Below are 18,976 nucleotides of genomic sequence, written 5' to 3' on the forward strand. Positions count from 1 at the left end.
GCGGGCTTCTACACCAGCATTGTTCGCGATCACAATGACCCCTCCCAACCCTGACTCCTCCTAACCTTGGTGCGTGTCTGCTGTGCGTCAACACAGCTGTTAAAGTGCAGGGGGAAAAGTGGGAGAGAAGAAAGGTTGACGAAGGAGACCGTTGGAAACGGGGGGAGGGGGGCCCATACAGAGAAGGAAAGGAACACACAACGATAAAGATAGCTCTCCCCTGCTGCCCATCGTGTCGTCATTCACAAAGACCACAACCACCGCTGGTCCATGTGGTAGCGGCAGCGGCAAAGTTACTCCACTTCGCTCCCCAACCGACCCCTCCTCTTTTCCATCCTTGTCCCCGGGGCGTGACTCAGACAGCAAGTCAGCTGAAAGTCGGCCCAGAAATCCCCAGCATGTCAGAGAGCCAGAAACAGCCCAGAAGCCCAGACCTCCACTGCCAGACAAAGAAAGAAAGAGGAAGAGAGGAGGAGACTGAGAGATTGAAACTGACAGCAAGTTCTAGGCTCACGATCAAAGAACACTTAGTACTTTTATCTCTGTATTGGTGATGTCAGCAGAGCCCTAAATGTCACAGCAGTCGTTTGACTGAGTTACTGCATAGGCTGAAGTCTCTTCTGAACTTCTCACTGCTGTAAGAGAATACAAAAGACTTTGGAAAACAAAAGAAGACATTTCTTCAGTACCCCACCTTGGGTAACTGTTAAAAGGGTTAAGCCCTGGTTTGTTTTGCGTTGAGGCTGTGCTTTCTTTCCTCACCATGATAAGCAGGGAAGGTCTTCTGATGCTGGGTGAGTCACATTGGGAATCTGTTTAATCGGTTGTCATGTTACCATGGAGAAGGTTCTGCGATGTCAAATGGTTAGTTCGGTTGGAAAACTTGCTTCAGTGGAATTTGAGGCACTAAAACTTGCTTCAGTGGAATTTGAGGCGCTAAGATGCTGATTCATTGGGGATAACTCCTCTTTGTCGCTCTCTATCAGATTGAAAACAAACACAGTAACTGGCCCATTTTTTATACTTTCAAAGTATGGCCTTTTATCATTTACAATATTTACATTCATGTATTTATTAGTGATGTGTTAGTGATCAGTCTTTGCTAATCTATGATTTCTAGTGAGTTGTGTGTTTCATCCTCAGCTTCAGCAGCTACACAGTTGGGTGGTATTTTGTTATTAACTTATCCACTTGCTGTATGTGTGTGTTGAAAGAAACTCCCAACATACCTTTAATTATGTTTAGTTATGTTTTTTACCTATAATTGACATCCCTTTTCACAGCTCACTGAGAAATATTTGCTTACATTACACAGATGCACTTTGTTATTTCACTAAGCTCCTATGACAACTAAAGCCAATGATCTAACGTTTTCATCAGTTTGCGGGTAAAATAGTTCAGCTATTTTAAAACTAACGTAATATTCAGTGGTTTATTTGTGGTTGCCACGTGGCAGTATTGTGAATTATTTTAACTACTCACCACATTTCACAAAGTTGGAATGCACATAGGCCTACTATTGAGAGAGGACATTTTTGCCTTAAAGCTCTTTGGTGCAGGAAGTCACATATGACTGTACATTACTGCATATTTTTCGAAGTAACATTCTCAACACTGATCCATAATGAGTGGTCCTGTTGTCTTAACACTATCCAAGCTTTTATCCTGTACTTGGAGACATAAATCTCCGAGCCCAAGGGAACACCAAATGAATGAGAACCACAGGGAGTGAGAGCGGGAAATGGAAAGATAGAAAAACACAGTCTCTATTCTTCAACCCAAACTTTTTTGGTCTCTCTCTAAAGAGGCCCACTGTGCTTTTAATGGCTATACATCATGAGCTCATCCCTGACTAAAATACTTGTCTGATAATGCCCACACACACCCACAGACTCACAAACACTCTCTTAACGTACACTCGCACACATCGGTTTCTCACAGGCACGCTCATTTGCGCAAACTCTTTCAGACAAGTTAACATTGTCCCTCTTGTTGCCATGACATCACAGCAACGTGATAACACAGAGCTGAATGTGAGAAGGAAGGAACTCTTTGATGATCTTTGACAAAAAAACAAAATGGCCTACTGGTATGGTTGACTGTCCTATTCTGGAAAGGTCCTTAGAGAGCTACAGTGGCAACTAGAAAATAATTGTCTGTCTGGCACAGTGAAAATATATTGGTTTGCAGCAATTATTATTTTTGAGACAATTATTTACTCTTCTTGGGTGTTTATTTGATTCGTCAACAAAGTATAACAGAACTAAAACCTTAATTTTGCTCAAATGATCCACTCTGCTACTCCTGGTGTCTAATTCTTCCACAATCCTAGTTGACCTGCCTGCCTTAGCAATTGTCATTATCCCCAATGTTATGCCAATGGCCAGTTTCCTGCTACACAGGAAGTTGTCACCTCTTGAGACACATATAGAGTTCATGGGTTATACAGGCAAATCCTGTGAGCACAATTGGTGTGGAAACAATCAAAGGAAATCAGAATGTTATAGCACTTATTTGTAGAAGGCACTGCCAGATGTTTACAGTCTCTCCTCAAAGTAAGATAGTGTATTTATCTCAAAATAATCAGAGAACACACACAATGTACCTGTTTGAAAAGCATAGGGTTACAGATTATGCACTGAAGTGACATACTTCCGCTTCCCTTGTAGCTCTTCTTGTCTCCTTGGAGATGGTGCATGGTGGATGTCCAGAAGGATTGACAAGAAAAAAAAGCACCGATCCATGCATTGGTATGACTATCTCTCATTTGGAGAACAGGATCAGAGAATGATGTGCAAATAACATGTTCTCTCAGAAGTTCGTTTTTAGGTTCAGTAATTTCTGCATTGCTTTCTTGTTTTATAAACATTGCTCAATAGATATTTATTGGATGTATATCCTGAAAATGCTCACTGTACTGTAGTTTTTAATTTATTTTTTCAATAGTCATTTATCTCTCTTATGATTGATTATTCATTATCGCTCACTTGTATTCCTTCGTTTGTCTGGTATTTTCCCCCAGACATTGACGAGTGTCTACCTGGATATGACTCTGATTACGACGAAGAAAATCCTGTGACGATCTGTGGTGAAAATGCTAAGTGCATCAACACCTATGGCAGTTTCTACTGTCAGTGTGATCTAGGCTTTACTCCGCAGGACAGGAACTTCAGCGCCTTGGATCCTGTAAAATGTCAAGGTAAAAAAAGTGTTTATTATTCTAACATAATTATACTAGACATAAAGAATGATTATACATAATGTTTATTTTCTTAAAACATAATCAAATGTGATAAGACGTGATCTACTGTAAAACACCAACAATACTGCGTGATATTACTGTAATGCCATATGATGCATGCACTTCAGAGCTGACATTATGTCTTTCTTTTGTCCCCTAAGATTTCAACGAGTGTGCAGAATACAAGGATATCTGTGGTCCTAATTCAGTCTGTGGCAACACTGTGGGCAACTATTTCTGCACGTGTCATATTGGATTTGTCCCAAGTAACGGAAAGGAGACCTTTCAGTCTGGTGAAGGAGTCACATGTAACGGTAAGTGGACCCAAAGTTAACGTTCAACATTTCTGATCTTGACATATGATGGATGAGACCACAAACCAAGCTACCTGGTGGTGTCATGCTTCTCTGGTCTTCTTATTTATATATATTCGTTATTTACTCACTATTTTCTGCAGACATAGATGAGTGTGAAGATGCTGCCAAATGTGGGCAGCATGCCAAGTGCATCAATACCCCAGGAAGTCACCAATGCGTCTGTGACTCTGGGTTTCGACGTGAAAATGGTGGATGCAAGGGTAAGATCTGTAACTGATCTATGGTGCGTTGAATAGGCTACAGAGGTCTGTAGAGTGCTCAAAGGGTTTTTCATAAGCGTGAATTCGAGAGATGTTCAATAGCTAAAGGCTCTTTCTGTCTCTTATCTGCAGAGATGTGTAAGATAGATCCTTCACTCTGTGGAAATGGCACCTGTACCACTAAAGCTGATGGCTACAATTGTGCCTGCCACGTCGGATTCACCAACTATGGCAATGAACAGTCCAGGTGCAAAGGTGAAATGATTCACAAACCCAACTGTTTCTAAAAATACATGTTCCGCACATCATGTGCAAGGGGGTGGGTTCACCACCACCCTACACCATTTCATTGTCTAAATCCACTCTTGTTTTCCCACAGAGCTCAACTGTGAGATATTTAACTCTGACGACAATCTCGAGGTAGGAGTTTCTATCATTGCATATTCCACCACAGTGCAAAATCCCTCACCTTCTATGTCGTGTGACACCATTCCCCTCTCTGTCTTTCATCTCTTCCCTCGTTCTCAGAGGCTCCCAGGTCTACAGAGCACAGTGACCCTGCTGAGGAACAGTTGTCTGGAGCTGAGCGAGACCGGAGGGCTGGTGGGGGCCCGGCAAGTGGAGGGAGAGATCCTGCTGGAGGTACAGTACTGCCACTCATTCCACAGCCAGAGATTAACCCACTACCTAACAACACACATTACACGAATGGGAGGCGAATGACTTCAGAACATCTCCACCAATGCTGGAGGCACACCTCACCACATATGGCATACTGTACTGGGATGGGGATGAGTGGGAAAGCATTTGAGTGCGGATCAAGTGGTTGCATGTTCAAATACCCCCTTGTATGTCGCCTTGGATGAAAGTGTCTGCTTATAAGAAATAACGCACTATTTTATTGCCACACATAGATGCTCATGTTCCAAAATGTGTGACATGGGCCAGGAGGTATCACCATTATACTGTGCTAAGCAGAATTCTTCTGCGTACTATATAGTGTTATCTGTCATTTTTGCTGCGTTGAATTGAGAAAGGAACCCGAACACAGCTAAATCAAATTCAGGATGTGTGCGTTGTTGGGCTGAGGTATTTGGTACAGTCTCTGGTTCTGAATCGTACTCCTCATTTCTCCTCAACAACCCCTCCCTCCCTCCCTTCCTCTCCTCTGTGTGTGGGTCTAGGCTCTGTTGTCTATGATAGATGGGCTCCTGCAAGGCGGGAGACTTAATGATAACAGGAAAGTGACAGTCCTGCTGGAGTTTGCGGAGAACGCACTAAAGCTGATCGGACCCATGATGAACAGCCCCAGGACCCATCGCTCCTACAAACAAGTCGGTAAGAGAGAGCCAGCAGAACATAAGAGCAATATTTATGTCCCTCCTGTACTTTCCTGTTCTCAAAGCAAGACATAAACTTAGGGCTGTTTTGGCTTCAAAGCCACCATACAGAAGCAGTTATTTCAAGAGGTCAGTTATGTTTTCTGTGACCGGGTTAACTGACTTTTTTTTAAATCAAAATAGTTGCTACTTACCTTATTGTTCAATCGACAAACACGTCCTGATTGTGTTTCGTGGGATCTAAATGTTATCACTTCACAGAGGTGGAGCTGCTGAAGAGAGGTGCAGACTTCCCGTCGGGGGCTGTCTCCTTGTCCTCCAATCACACGCGTCTGAACAGCAGCTGGGAGACTGCTGCGGGAAATGCCTCATCCTACCCAGGTCACACTCTTTTTCATTGAAATGGAATGTACCTTTTATCCAAAGACAGACAGCAGGGGATTAGAACCTGCAACCTTTTTGTCTTAAGTCCAGTGCTCCACCACTGAGCTTTACCTATCCCATCGTTAGCATTGAGCTTAAAAGCGATGATGTTGAGCATGACTGTACTGGTATCCGATGGAGAAATAGACCAATTCCAATAGAAATGTCCAATTCTACTGGGTGTTGGCTAACCACAGACTTGCTGCCTGTCTCTAATGTCGAACACCACAGGTTTTGCAACCATATCCCTCCTCACCTATAAGGGTTTGAAAACATCCAAACAGACCTTCTTTAGGAGCGGGAAGAAATATGAGGACCAGATGCAACTCATCTCCAAAGTGGTGACGGCCAGCGTCAGCAACACCGACACCACGCTCCTCACAGAGCCCGTAGTGTTCACTTTTGACCATCTGCAGGTAGAACGAAAAACACTGTCTCCATTCAACTTTGTCGTCGCCATTTCCTGATTGTCGTGAGTGGCAGTGACTCCACCGTTGTAAAGTGCTGTGCGTTTGTCTCCCAGTCTGATAAAGGGTCCCGTAGCTGTGCGTATTGGGAGCCCAAGCTGGACGGTGGATCGTGGTCTGACCGAGGTTGCACTGTGTTGGAGTCAGAGAAGGATTACACAGTGTGTTCCTGTAATCACCTCAGCAGCTTTGCTGTGCTAATGGCCCTCCATGAAGTAAAGGTGAGGGTATACCTGCAGCTACCGTCCCGTCACAACAGATAGCACACGTTCATTTACCTTGGATGACCTCCCTTGCATTGGGTTTTTATCAAACATCTCGAAGGTCTTGTTTTAGATATGAAGTGTACCCCTAAGTTGAACCCTAACCCGATATTGAGATGTCAGCATTACAACAGGTCCGTCTGTTTTTTCCATTTGTTCATCCATCTTCCCCCGGAACCAGGACGAGTTCCAGCTGCAGGTGATCACCTGGGTGGGCCTGTCCCTGTCTCTGGTGTGCCTGTCCCTCTGCATCCTCACCTTCACCCTGTTACGCTCCATCCAGAGCACCCGCAACACCATCCACCTCCACCTCTGCATCAGCCTCTTCATCGCGGACTTTGTCTTCCTCGCCGGCATCACCCGCACGGAGAACCCGGTAACTCGTGACACAATCATAGGGTCGCATCAGGGAGGGTGAACATAGAAGAGTATTTTGTTTCTTTATTTCAACTATAAAAGTATCTGAGATTGTCCTGTACTAACCCTAACCCTCTCTATCTCTATCTCTCTCTTTTCTTGCTTTTGTCTCCCCCTGCAGGTTGGCTGTGGGATCGTCGCAGGGTTGCTGCACTATTTCTTCCTGGCAGCGTTTTGTTGGATGTGTCTGGAGGGGGTACAGCTCTTCAGGATGGTGGTGCTGGTCTTCAACACCACCTTCAAATCTCTCTACATGATGGCAGGGGGCTATGGTGTCCCTGCCATCATCGTCCTCCTGTCTGCCATTATCAATGCTAAGGGATATGGCACGACGCGCTAGTGAGTTTCCACTGCCCTCTAGTTTGAATCTGAATTGAAGAGAATAAAGTCATTTCAATCACATCGGTCAGTATACCAATGTAGGGATTGTATGTCATTTACAGATACTCAGCAGTAATGTTTATTGTGTGTGTTTTAGCTGTTGGCTCAGCCTGGAAGATAACTTCATTTGGAGTTTCTTTGGCCCTGTCTGTGTCATCATCATGGTGAGTAAGTGTGGAGCATAGATCAAAGAAAAGTACCATTTGTCTACAGATCAACATTTGTTTGATCCTACATTTTTCTCATCCTCACCTGAAAGACCAACAGAATCCCTGTTTCTCCTCCAGGTGAATGTCTTCTTCTTCCTCATCACTGTGTGGAAGCTGGCCCAGAAGTTCTCAAGCCTAAACCCTGACCTCGACAACTTACGCAAGATCAAGTGAGTTCACCAGACCCGGCCACCAGACCCGGCCACCAGACTAGCAATTGGAGGGTCAAACATGTCCAGGATCTCAACGTGTGTTCTTTGGCACCCTCTGCAGGGCCTTCACCATTACTGCGGTGGCTCAGCTGTGTGTGCTGGGCACCATGTGGATCTTTGGCGTTTTCCAGTTTGACCAGGGCACTCTGGCCATGTCCTATCTCTTCACCATCCTAAACAGCCTCCAGGGGGTGTTCATTTTTGTCATGCACTGTCTGCTCTCCAAACCGGTGAGTCACACACACTGTTTTCACAGTTTTTTTTGTCACTGTTCAGTTCTGAGGTGAATTAGCACGTATTATACGTTAGAAATACTGCACGTTTGATCAAGATACTCGCAAACATACGTCTTACTGCACGTGGGTCTGTATAGAAATGTACTACACATTTGAAATGACTGTGCCCTCTTTGGTTTTTGCTTCTTGTAGGTGAGAGAGGAGTACAGCAAGTTCCTATCCAGGGTCTGTGCACCGGAAAAGAAGAAGTACTCAGAGTTCAGTTCTAACCAAACAAGCAAATCCCAGGTTTGTGAGAAAGTTGTAGTCACCATTACAATGTTCCATCTTTCATTATATCTTCATTCATCTAACAACCACAACCAATTAAATAAATACTGCATTACATTCCCCACTTTTAGACCAATCCTATTAAAGTACAACGAAGGTATCCATGTAATAAAATTCCCATTAAATACCTAATTAAATTGACCAGGCATTTTGTGGAGCCAATTGCTTTTAGCAGTTTTTCTACTTAATGTAAAAATATCCCTCCAGAGACCCGTTGAATAAATCAGACCGTTAATTTAAACCAATGAGCTATGTGTGGGCAGTGTATAGTACTATAGCAGAGATGGAATTTGTCCAGTTCTTCCCCCTCCAATGAGACTGAAGAACATCCAAAAATGACCTCAGCAACACAAAGGAGGAAAAATGACTGAGGAGATACTGTTTGATCTATTTACAAGCAAAAATGAGTGAGGTAATCCAGAAATGAGTATGAAAGGAAGTTGTCATGTGAAGTGATGCATGTAGTATGGAAGTTGTCCGTGCACATTTAAACAACATGTATATGGATTCTTTGTGTGCTCTCTGTTTCTCCTAGACTTCCAAGAGTGCCCAGGACACTGGAGAGTCTCACATTTAACCAAACAATTCATGTTCAAGGATCTTCTCACACTGTCGGACTTTGTCACATTAGTTCACACATGGAAACCCTGTTAGCCTGCCGTTGGATAAGGAGGTGGCCATGTTGTTAATAGCCCGTACTGTAAATATTGAGCTGGTCTAAAGCATTGAGAGGAAAGATTTAAACGGCTATTTATTGTATGTTGTATTGTAGTATTTTATGTGTTGTTACATAGACAGTTCTGATAGATTTTGGACTGAAGCTGGGCAAATCTCTTTGTTTCTGTTTTACACATTGGCTTAGTTATAATTTGTTCAGTATCGTCCAGGTACTTTATCTCATGTTTTAAGACAATCAAGAGAAAAAGCATAAATGACAAAACAATCAAATGTTGCTTAAATGCTTTCTGTTGGTGTATGTATGTTCATGTCATATATGTATTTATATATTTTCAAACCATAACCATCTATAAAGGGAGCAAGATGGAATTGGAATGTAAAATGTGTAGTATTGTTATTATTCTGTGTTATAGTCTCATCTGATGATTAGCTACAATGCCCCTCCTTGACCTGGAATTTGCTATGTGCAGGAACATTTGTAAAGTTAGCTCTGAACAACCACAAATAAGCTTTTCCTTTTAGTTTAATGTTAAGAATATTTTATGAAGTGCAACAGCAATATTAATATTCATGAAATAGAAAAATAGATGCAATAACGTATCAAACATGCACTCTTCATCAGTTCTTTTTTATACAAATAAAAGATTACATGTCTGAAGTGTTGAAGTCTGATTTAAATGATTTGTAGCCATTTAAGAAATGCAAACAGAAAAGTGTCACTGCAATCCATTGCTGTTATGTAAAAATGGTGGCCTTGCATTTGTAGAAGTGTTTTCCGGTCAGTATTAGTCAGTTTAGTCTGACTCTAATCTTGTGTGGTGAAACAGGAAGGAGAAGAGGCGCCATCAGGGATGCCAGCCAGTCTTAAAAAAATGTTTTAGATAGATTATTTATAGCTTCAGCTAGTCTTTAGAATCAAAAGGTTTCATGAAAATGAAATGAAATAATTATTTACTGATCATGTCAAATGATTTACATATGTTGGAAGGTATTCAATAAATCAAAGATCTGCACGTGACTTACGTTCTAAAATGTTACAATCAAGTTGAGAAACTAGCAGGACTGTAATTGAATTCTGGGCTGTGGCCAGGACTGTGAGTGCCACTGTGGCAAGTTGGAGGGAATTGTGCACCCTATACATCAAAACAACAAGATGAAGTTTGATTCATCTCATGCCCTTGTAGATTTCTGAACCAAGTTTTCTTCTGCTGTTCTCCCCATCTTTTTCAGGAATTTGTCTTGGACTCCATTAGCAAGTGGGCTCCACCAAACCTTTGTTGTTGCCTGGGCTCACCTGGCTCTGGATGAAAACAGAAACTAAATGAGTTCACCTCCTTCCCTTACTGCTCTGTAGTCGCTTCATTGACTGTAAGAAGACATACAGTACAGTCTGTGAAAGATAGGACTGAGGTGGATGAATGTCTCTTTAAGCATTAACACCAAATTGAAATGTCTCTGTATTACATTTCTATTTATGAAATTCACCAATATCCAGCGCATCTTTCAGTTTGAACGATGCTTTTAACAATACCTATTATATCAATAACTAGTTAATTTAGTTCAGTCATGGCTTTTTTGATGAATGGTGAGCTGAAAGCTCTCTGCTCTTGATCTTTGCTCCAGTCTGTGGCATTTCATCCAGTTTCATCTGTGATTAATTGTGCAAAGTAAGCTGATGCTTCATTGAAATATCAGGCGGTGATGCATTTACATGCAAGACATTCCAAAGATTACCATCTCCACCAAAATGATTATATCCAGTATCTTAAATTATCACACTGTACATAAGGTTAATCTAGACAATTGTATTGGTTAGGCAATTACTGAGTAAAAACCAGTAAGTAACAAAGATTGTGGTACTGCATCTTTAATATTTTAGTGCACAGTGTCTATGATGCAGTTAGTAAGATGTCAGTGACACACACAGTTATGGAATTATAGATAGATAGTGCAGCTGGTGATAACAGTTTTCTAAGTGGCTTTGGTACTCAAAGTTGTCAAGTTACAGACTCCTGGGCACAAATGTTTCATGTTTAATAATTTTTAGCGTCCTCGGAGTGCAAATCCAAACAACCAAGGTACCGCACATCCTAGATGGACTGGACACCTGCAAAATTACAACTTTGGACAGTGCCTGGTTCTCAAGCTAATCGTTCCTCTAACAACATACTATAAAACTTGCACACACACACACACTTTTAGCGTGGCATGTGTGCACCAGTGACTTCACATACAGGCCCTTCATTTATGGACCTGGAGGGTGTCTCATTGCTCATGCCGTCAATTTGAAGCCTTGTCCCATCCAATGACATGATGGGTTTGACGTCACAAATCTCTTTTGTTGCTCCCTTTTCCCCATCTCTTTTCATAGAACCATTTGCTGCTTTGTCATTTATTCCCTCTCTGACAGGAAATTGCAGCTTGTTATGGCGGTTCTGCTTGTCCACTCCACAGATTCCTTGATTGGCATGAAAGTACCCCCCCAAAAAATGTTTTGAGAGGTGACAAAAGAAGATGTGAAAGTGACACAAAAGTGCCAGAAAGTATGGGATGCCATATATGCTGGTGAAGTTGACAAAGCAGTGCTGGTGTCTGGGACCTTGAGAGATCATACATTTCCTCAGAGCGGCATCATTCTCTTTTGCACATTTTTCTTCATTTACATTTACATTTCATCATTTAGCAGACGCTCTCATCCAGAGCGACTTACAGTAAGTACAGGGACAGTCCCCCCAAGGCAAGTAGGGTGAAGTGCCTTGCCCAAGGACACAACGTTCCGGCCCGGAAAGCTGGAGCCTTCGCCCTCTATCTGCACCTGGGTCTGAGTCAAGTACACAGGGCTACAGTAAGGCAACCTGAAACAGGAGCAAAGGAAGTCTGCTAACGGCTGTGGAGTGCTGTATGGGCATCACGCAACCCCTGCTTCACGTGGCCCATGTTCGTCTGGTGGTGTTGCTGTTGTGCTCCCTGGAGCTACTGGTGGCAGCACTAGCACTTGTAGAGGTGGAAACTTACACTCCCCAGTTACATTCAGTTCCTCGGCACCTGGTGTTCCTTGCCCATCCAAGAGCCACAGTCCACGGCTGATGCAAGCCTCGATCTAGTCTTCTTACGTCTGGGACTCTCAGCACTCATCCTGTCGCTGCTTTGCAACACATTCAGTGGGTTGGCACTGCTGCATGCCGGAAAAGATGGCGAGGATTCAGGAAAAAAAACCTTCTGGACGATATGGGACCTCCGCCTCTGGCTCATCCTCCTCCTGTTGCCTGGATGTTGAAATGATGGCCCAATTGGCTCTCATCACTTTAGTTTCCTGTGTGTGTGCTGAGGCCCCTTCCTGGTGAGTCCATTTTGCATTTCATCATCCTTTAGTTTCCTCTTGACTGATGGAAGTCACCATTCTAAATCGGTTACTTGTATTCAAATAACATTTCATTATGCACAGTTTTCCCATTTTACTACATGTAGCCTATAGCACAAACCACTAAGTTTAAGAACACTTAAATAAGTTGGATATTTGCATTCTCCAGAAGTCTGCTCTGCTCATTTCAGACAGCTGGGCTTCTGCTCTGTATTGTCAACCTCTCAGTCTGGAACACACCACAGAGTCTACGAAACACGGCTCGTCTCAGCAGGATGTCGACCTACGGGTCCAGGATCTGGTTCCACAACGCTATGCGTAGACCCAGAAGCAGATTCGGTGACTGAGACACAGAAAGTCTGGAACCTACGTAATAGTACTGACCTTCAGAAATTGATATGAAGAGCTGTGTGTGTGTGTGTGTGTGTGTGTGTGTGTGTGTGTGTGTGTGTGTGTGTGTGTGTGTGTGTGTGTGTGTGTGTGTGTGTGTGTGTGTGTGTGTGTGTGTGTGTGTGTGTGTGCGTGCGTGTGTGTGTGTGCGATAGAGAGAGAAACAATTCATAGTGGTTAAAATACTTAAGAAATCAATAGAAACATGTGCTAACACAATCCTGAATGAAGACAATGCGTGTTGTATTTAACAATTAATAAAGTGTTACGTAAACTGGAAAATGTTTTATTTCCAAAACAAAACTCTATGAACACCTTGAAGAGATTTCTAAAAATCTAAGACACGTTAGGCTAGCCTAATTCAAATACCAATCCAATCTGACTGAAGTAATGTGATAGTCTGTAGCCTTTTTAAAACTCATGCGTAGTCTTCTATTGCTGTTTCCCAATTCCCACATGCATCTACTGGCTAGTGTTAGCAGTAGCATTGGCAGCGCAGCGAAGGGTGGTATGAAACGGATTCTGTCTGACATCGTCCAATTGAATTGAGCAGAGAGTTTGATGGGCGTCTGCGCTATCAAATAGATGAGCTCACTGAGACGTGCGGTGCATTTTTGTACTGGTCGCACTGCAATAACATACAATATGGAGTAGAAAGAATAGTCGAATGCGGTTTCACCCAAAAACATAACATTTATCAGTTGGATAGCGATTCGTATAATCTTTTTTATCTCGATCTCGGTTACGCGTAAACAATGATGTGTTTAATGAAACAGACGATGAAGTAACAATTCGCGTTTACTATAAACTGTGTCGCAAACTACAGTTAATATTACAACATTACAGGATAAGCTACGGTTTTGGCTCACTTAGCTGGCGTTGGCAGTTGGAACTCGTACCATAGTTTAGTGAAACCCAACAAGTATTCCAGTTTTCCTCGACAGGGTTTTTAGGTGAAAGGTTAAAAACATCGCTCTAAGTATTTCGCCGTTTAATCGTGTAGCCTATCATACTGTCGGTAAGTGTAATCGATAGTTTACTTTACAAATCACGTACAATTTGCCAATAGTCTGATTTCAGCCAAATTGTTTGAGAAGTGAATGGATCGATTATTTAATAACTGATGTTCTCTGTTCTCCTGTCTCGATTATACATACCTTCGGCATAATTGTGACTGAAGAAGTGGTTATCCTCCAACAGTGAATTTGCTTAAGAAGTGGGTATACTGTGAGTCTACAAAATAATGAGTGTAATTGACTACACCCTTGATTACACTTCCCTTGACCGCACGTCCCACCCTATTTCTCCTCTTCACCATCCTTTGCATTGCAAGAATGCGCAATGTGGCAAGTGCTTCAGTGACTGTGGGCTCCCTGGGTCTGATGCGCCTCCTCGGGGTACCCTGGTCCTGGAGCCTGGCAGCAAGCTTCGGAGTCTACCTGGGCATAGGTGGATGGAAGTACTTCTACATTGCAGTACGCACAGCCAAAAGAGACCTCAAGTGAGCATTTGACCAAAGCCTTAGGTGTTTTTGTGCTACTTTTAACGAGTTGCCATCCTTTTCCCCGTAAACGATGCTATAAAATGTCAACAAAGTCATAGTTTACATTGTCTCCTCAAAATTCTCAGCGGCCTCTACGTGCTCTTGCAAGTGAAGCTGGCTCTGTGGCGGCACCTGCGGCGTCGAAGCAACATCCCCTCCATCTTTGCCCAGACAGTGAAGCTCCACCCTGATAAACCAGCCCTGGTGTACGAGGCCACAGGGGAGACATGGACCTTCACCCAGTTGGATCAATTGTCCAACTCTGTGGCCCAGTGGGCACTGGCCCAGGGCTGGGTGTCTGGGGATGTGGTCGCCCTATTCATGGAGAGCCGGCCACTGCAGGTGGCCCTGTGGCTGGGTCTGGCCAAGGTAGGGGTGGAGGCTGCTCTGATCAACTTCAACCTGCGTCTCGACTCCCTCGTGCACTGTGTCGGCGTGTCTGCATCACGCGGGATTGTCTTTGGAGCAGAGCTTGCTGACGGTAAGTGTGTTTTTTTTTTTGGCAATGGTGGAAGAGGGCAATCCAATCCATTTGATTTTGGTGGGCAACGTTCTGTCTTATCTATGCTACCATGAAGCTCTTTGGATCTCTCCCGTTCTCCCGGCAGCTATGCTGGAGGTGAATTCTTCCCTGAACCAGTCCATGGTACGATTCTGCACAGGAGAGCTCAGTCCAGATCGCCTGGCCTCTCTCGGAGCCCAGCCTCTGGACCCCATCTTAGCATCAGCCTCAAGACAGCCGCCTCCCCCCTGTTACCCTCTGAAAGGCTTCAATGGTAAGCGGCCATTCAGGTTTGACGCTACGTTCTCAAGATGAAGAGCTTGTCATAAGCGATATCCTGTAATTAATGCGTGGACGTTTTAGCCGTACGGTTTTACGGGAGTACAGTGACTGTATTGCCGTAAAAACTCGACCTTTATGTTCGAATCTAAATCCTTCAGCTTGGAGTGTGTTACAGGCTGTGCTGCTCCCTCCTCTCACAGACCAGGACCATCAAGGGGTAGCTTAGCCTTGGCCTAAGGGATAGCTTAGCCTTGGCCTAAGGGATAGGTTTTAGCTCTACAGCCAAGGGACAGCTTGCATTTCTGTTCTCTATATTTTACCACAGCTTACGCTCGATACGTAATATCACGTATCAATGTGTCTTTTTAAAGAGTGTGTGTGTATGTGTGTGAGAGAGAAAGAGAGACAGGGAGAGAGAGAGCCAGAGAGAGAGAGAGAGAGATACGGTAAAGCAGTGATAAAATTTGCCAATACAAAAAGTCATTTTTCCTATTAAGTACCTGTTGATATTTTTAGTAACCACAAATACACTATATAAAATAAATAAGGTGTCTACCGAACAATATTATTACTCAAGTGGAAAGGAAATGGCACACTCTCCTGGGACAAGTGCACATAAACATGAAGCATGTTTTCCACTTGTATAATAGTATGTAAGTACACGGAAGCGCCTATGTAACTAGAACTATAAACGGTTTACAGTTACATAGGGATAGGGTCATCTTGTGCTACCATGGTTTTCCCCCTTGCCCATTGGCTCCAACCCCACTCGTCCTCCATCTTTGTCCTCACAGATCGCTTGTTCTATATATACACCTCTGGGACTACTGGCCTCCCCAAAGCTGCCATTGTGGTACACAGCCGGTGAGTCTTCCATCTGCCTTGCTTCCAGATGAGAAACACACCTGGCTCCGTGGTGGACTTCACATTGCTACAGCACAGCCAGGTGCTATGTTTTGAGCTCCCCTTTGGTGCTGTGTTATATCCTCCCACAGGTATTACCGTATTGCTGCATTCGGATACTATGCCTTCCGCATGCGCGCTGACGACGTCATCTACGACTGCCTCCCGCTCTACCACTCAGCAGGTAAATGAAACGCTGAACCAGTTGGGTGTGTTCTGTATTTGGACGGTGAGGAGCTTTCATTATCTTGTGTGCGCCTATGGAATAAAGACCTCTGATAAATGAGGAAATGTAAAAGTCCGGAATTATGGGATACTGTGTCTATCCTTTGTGTTCAGTTGTAGGCTTCATGGTCTCACCTAATCACTGCTTATACTTGTCATTCTGACTTGCTCTCCTGTACAGGTAACATCATGGGAGTAGGGCAGTGTCTCATCAATGGACTCACTGTGGTGGTGAAGAAGAAATTCTCTGCCAGTCGTTTCTGGGAAGATTGCATCAAGTACAACTGCACTGTGAGTGGTTCTCCATGTTGATATCCTGGTCGTGTGTCCAACGGTGCCATTCAGATGAGAGCATTTGCTTTAGGGATTCTTTCACGAAGCCCTCGGCGAATCACGTCTGTGCCTGTCTCATGCCCGCACACAACCCTGCAGGTGGTGCAGTACATAGGCGAGATCTGTCGATACCTCCTGTCCCAGCCCGTGCGTCCTTCCGAGAAGGGCCACCGGGTCCGTCTGGCGGTGGGGAACGGCCTCCGCCCCAGCGTGTGGGAAGCTTTCACGGAGCGCTTTGGCGTCGCCCAGGTCGGGGAGTTCTACGGAGCCACCGAATGCAACTGTAGCATTGCCAACATGGACGGCAAGGTCAGCGGAGGGGGGGGGTGGGGGGTCACAAAGTCTTGAGTTGAAGTGCCTTCGGTCTCGGGCTGTCTGCGTGTCGTGGTGTTTCAGCCGTGCGGTCTACTCTGCAGGTGGGAGCGTGTGGGTTCAACAGCCGCATCCTGCCCAACGTGTATCCTATCCGCCTGGTGAAGGTGGAAGAGGAGACCATGGAGCTGGTGAGAGACACCCAGGGGCTCTGCGTGCCCTGTCGCCCTGGTAAGAGACCCCATCTGAGGGACGGGTGACCGAGCCAATCAGCATCCGGGCCTGTACTCGTTCAATCCCTCTGTCCCCTCCAGGCGAGCCAGGGCTGCTGGTGGGCCGGATCAACCAGCAGGACCCGCTGCGGCGCTTCGACGGCTACGCCAGCCAAGACGCCACCAGGAAGAAGATTGCGCACAATGTCTTTAAAAAGAACGATTCGGCATATCTGTCAGGTGGGGGGGCCTCAGTGTTTTTCGGTTCCGTTTGGCCGCTGCTGTCGTATTTGCCCAACCAACCAACCCCTCCCTCCCCTAGTCAAAGCAGTCTCTAGAACTGTGCCCGATCTGATCTTACTGGCCCTCGGTTGATCGTGTTCCTCACCTCCTCTCCTCCCTGCTGTGACCCAGGCGATGTCCTGGTGATGGACGAGCTCGGATACATGTACTTCCGGGACCGCAGCGGGGACACGTTCCGTTGGCGGGGGGAGAACGTCTCCACCACGGAGGTGGAGGGCACTCTGAGCACCCTGCTGGGCCAGGCAGACGTGGCAGTGTACGGGGTGACAGTGCCAGGTCAGACCAGCCTCCCTCTCCCCCACGGAACACCGACCCGAGCGATGAGGAAGAGTGATGATCTGGGTGTGTGTGTGTTTCCTGTTCAGGTGTGGAGGGAAAGGCAGGGATGGCAGCTGTTGCGGACACAACAGGGAATTTCGACTGCGCAGCTTTCCTGCAAGGGGTTCAACAGACGCTGCCCCCTTACGCTCGTCCTGTGTTCCTGCGAATCTCACCACAAGTCGACACGACAGGTCTGCAAACTGTTTTGGACCCTGTTTTTTACTATTTTGATTTTTTTTTTAGCCCTTTGTCCCCTCGTATTCTATTTCCCATTCCTTCTTCCGTGTGTGTCTGCTTCCCTCATCCAGGTACATTTAAGATCCAGAAGACTCGGCTGCAGAGGGAAGGATACGACCCGCGCTTCTCAACTGACCAGATCTACTTTCTAAACTCCAGAGCAGGGCATTATGAGGCTGTGACTGAGGCTCTGTATAGCGCCATAGTGGAGGGCAGGATGTTTCTATGAAACTGAGCGGAGAGGCACTGTGAAAAGGGCCTCAACTGAACATGTACTGTAGAAAGAGGAGGCAGAGCGATGAGATGAGCTATCCATCCTATCCGCCCCACACCAGCTACCTAGATCTGAAACCCTTCAGGGCCTCATAGATGGAATGGCTACTGATTAATCAATAGTCTCCATGAAGTACTGTTACAATTGTTTTAACACTGTATGAATAATACCCCAGTTCTCACAAGAGGGAGTTGTACCTTTTTACTTTATTTTTAATTCCTCAGTTAGCCAAATGAACACCGCTAAGCCTTTGAGCTACAATGCACTTAAAGTTTGGATTCTGTGGGTCTTACTTGAAGCGGTTATGCTTTTAGAAGGAGCAGATCTGCTGATTAGAAGGCGAGTAAAAGGCAAAGCATGAGGCACCTTAGTTACAGAGTTTTTATGAACAGAAATGCCTCCGACCTTGCAGTTATGTTCTACAAGCACAGTTTAGTTGAAAAGAACGTTACACAGATTTAGGAAATACTTGACTGTCCATGTTTGAGTGAGTTACTGTGTTAGTGAGACTGTGAGGTTCATTATGGGAAGCCACATGCCACGCAAACGCCCACATTTCCCACAACACTAAATATTTTTGATTGGATGATTGGATTGCATAAAACTAAATCTACTCTTTATCATGTTTGAAGTAATGGCGGATTTGTTCTCTAACATGATTATTCTCACAATATTATGTGCCTTACTTTGGTGCCCATGGTGTCCTAAAGTATTTTGTCTTCATGCTGTCCAAGAGAGAACTTCAGCCAAGAAGGTTACCAGTTCATAACAATTTCTTGCATTCATGCTGAAAAGCTTACTTAAAATTGCTAAATTATTGTAACTGTGTTTTTCCTGTAGAGTAACATTGTTACTATGACTTATTGTGAATAGTAATAATATACTTGCTCTGCCCTTCAAGCAATGTTTGGGTGTAATGCAATAAATAAATATTTTAAAGAGACAACGTTTACCTTTTATTATTTAAAAGCTAGTTCTAATTTAGCTTATTCCTGAGCTTTTTT

At 44.5% G+C, this 18,976-nt stretch overlaps 2 protein-coding genes across 6 annotated transcripts; both read left to right on the forward strand.

Annotated features, from left to right (window-relative positions):
- The first annotated feature begins 418 nt into the window (after positions 1–418).
- On the forward strand, positions 419–9,432 carry adgre5a (adhesion G protein-coupled receptor E5a). The gene is made up of 19 exons (XM_084678772.1): positions 419–794; positions 2,670–2,750; positions 3,023–3,199; positions 3,403–3,555; positions 3,699–3,818; positions 3,951–4,073; positions 4,198–4,238; positions 4,347–4,460; positions 5,003–5,156; positions 5,420–5,539; positions 5,813–5,997; positions 6,105–6,269; positions 6,493–6,687; positions 6,850–7,067; positions 7,207–7,273; positions 7,397–7,488; positions 7,592–7,760; positions 7,959–8,054; positions 8,632–9,432. The coding sequence occupies exons 1-19, from the start codon at positions 764–766 to the stop codon at positions 8,671–8,673; spliced, it is 2,343 nt and encodes a 780-aa protein (XP_084534898.1). The 5' UTR covers positions 419–763; the 3' UTR covers positions 8,674–9,432.
- Positions 9,433–13,130: 3,698 nt separating this feature from the next.
- slc27a1a (solute carrier family 27 member 1a) lies at positions 13,131–18,918 on the forward strand. 5 transcript variants are annotated; one of them, XM_084678206.1, is made up of 14 exons: positions 13,133–13,543; positions 13,706–13,741; positions 13,859–14,026; positions 14,155–14,549; positions 14,677–14,844; positions 15,647–15,716; positions 15,848–15,939; positions 16,162–16,271; positions 16,413–16,622; positions 16,730–16,856; positions 16,940–17,077; positions 17,252–17,416; positions 17,506–17,652; positions 17,770–18,918. In XM_084678206.1, exons 3-14 carry the CDS (start codon positions 13,860–13,862, stop codon positions 17,925–17,927), a joined length of 1,947 nt encoding a protein of 648 aa, XP_084534332.1. In that variant the 5' UTR covers positions 13,133–13,543; positions 13,706–13,741; position 13,859; the 3' UTR covers positions 17,928–18,918. The 5 variants fall into 5 exon arrangements, with proteins under 5 accessions (XP_084534329.1, XP_084534328.1, XP_084534330.1 ...); XM_084678203.1 differs by having other exon boundaries at positions 13,131–13,543; positions 13,706–13,752; positions 17,252–17,652; XM_084678202.1 differs by having other exon boundaries at positions 13,131–13,543; positions 17,252–17,652.
- The last annotated feature ends 58 nt before the right edge of the window (positions 18,919–18,976 follow it).

Source organism: Hypomesus nipponensis, chromosome 17 (assembly GCF_054491055.1).
Source record: "Hypomesus nipponensis isolate SF chromosome 17, ASM5449105v1, whole genome shotgun sequence".
Lineage (NCBI taxonomy): Eukaryota > Metazoa > Chordata > Actinopteri > Osmeriformes > Osmeridae > Hypomesus > Hypomesus nipponensis.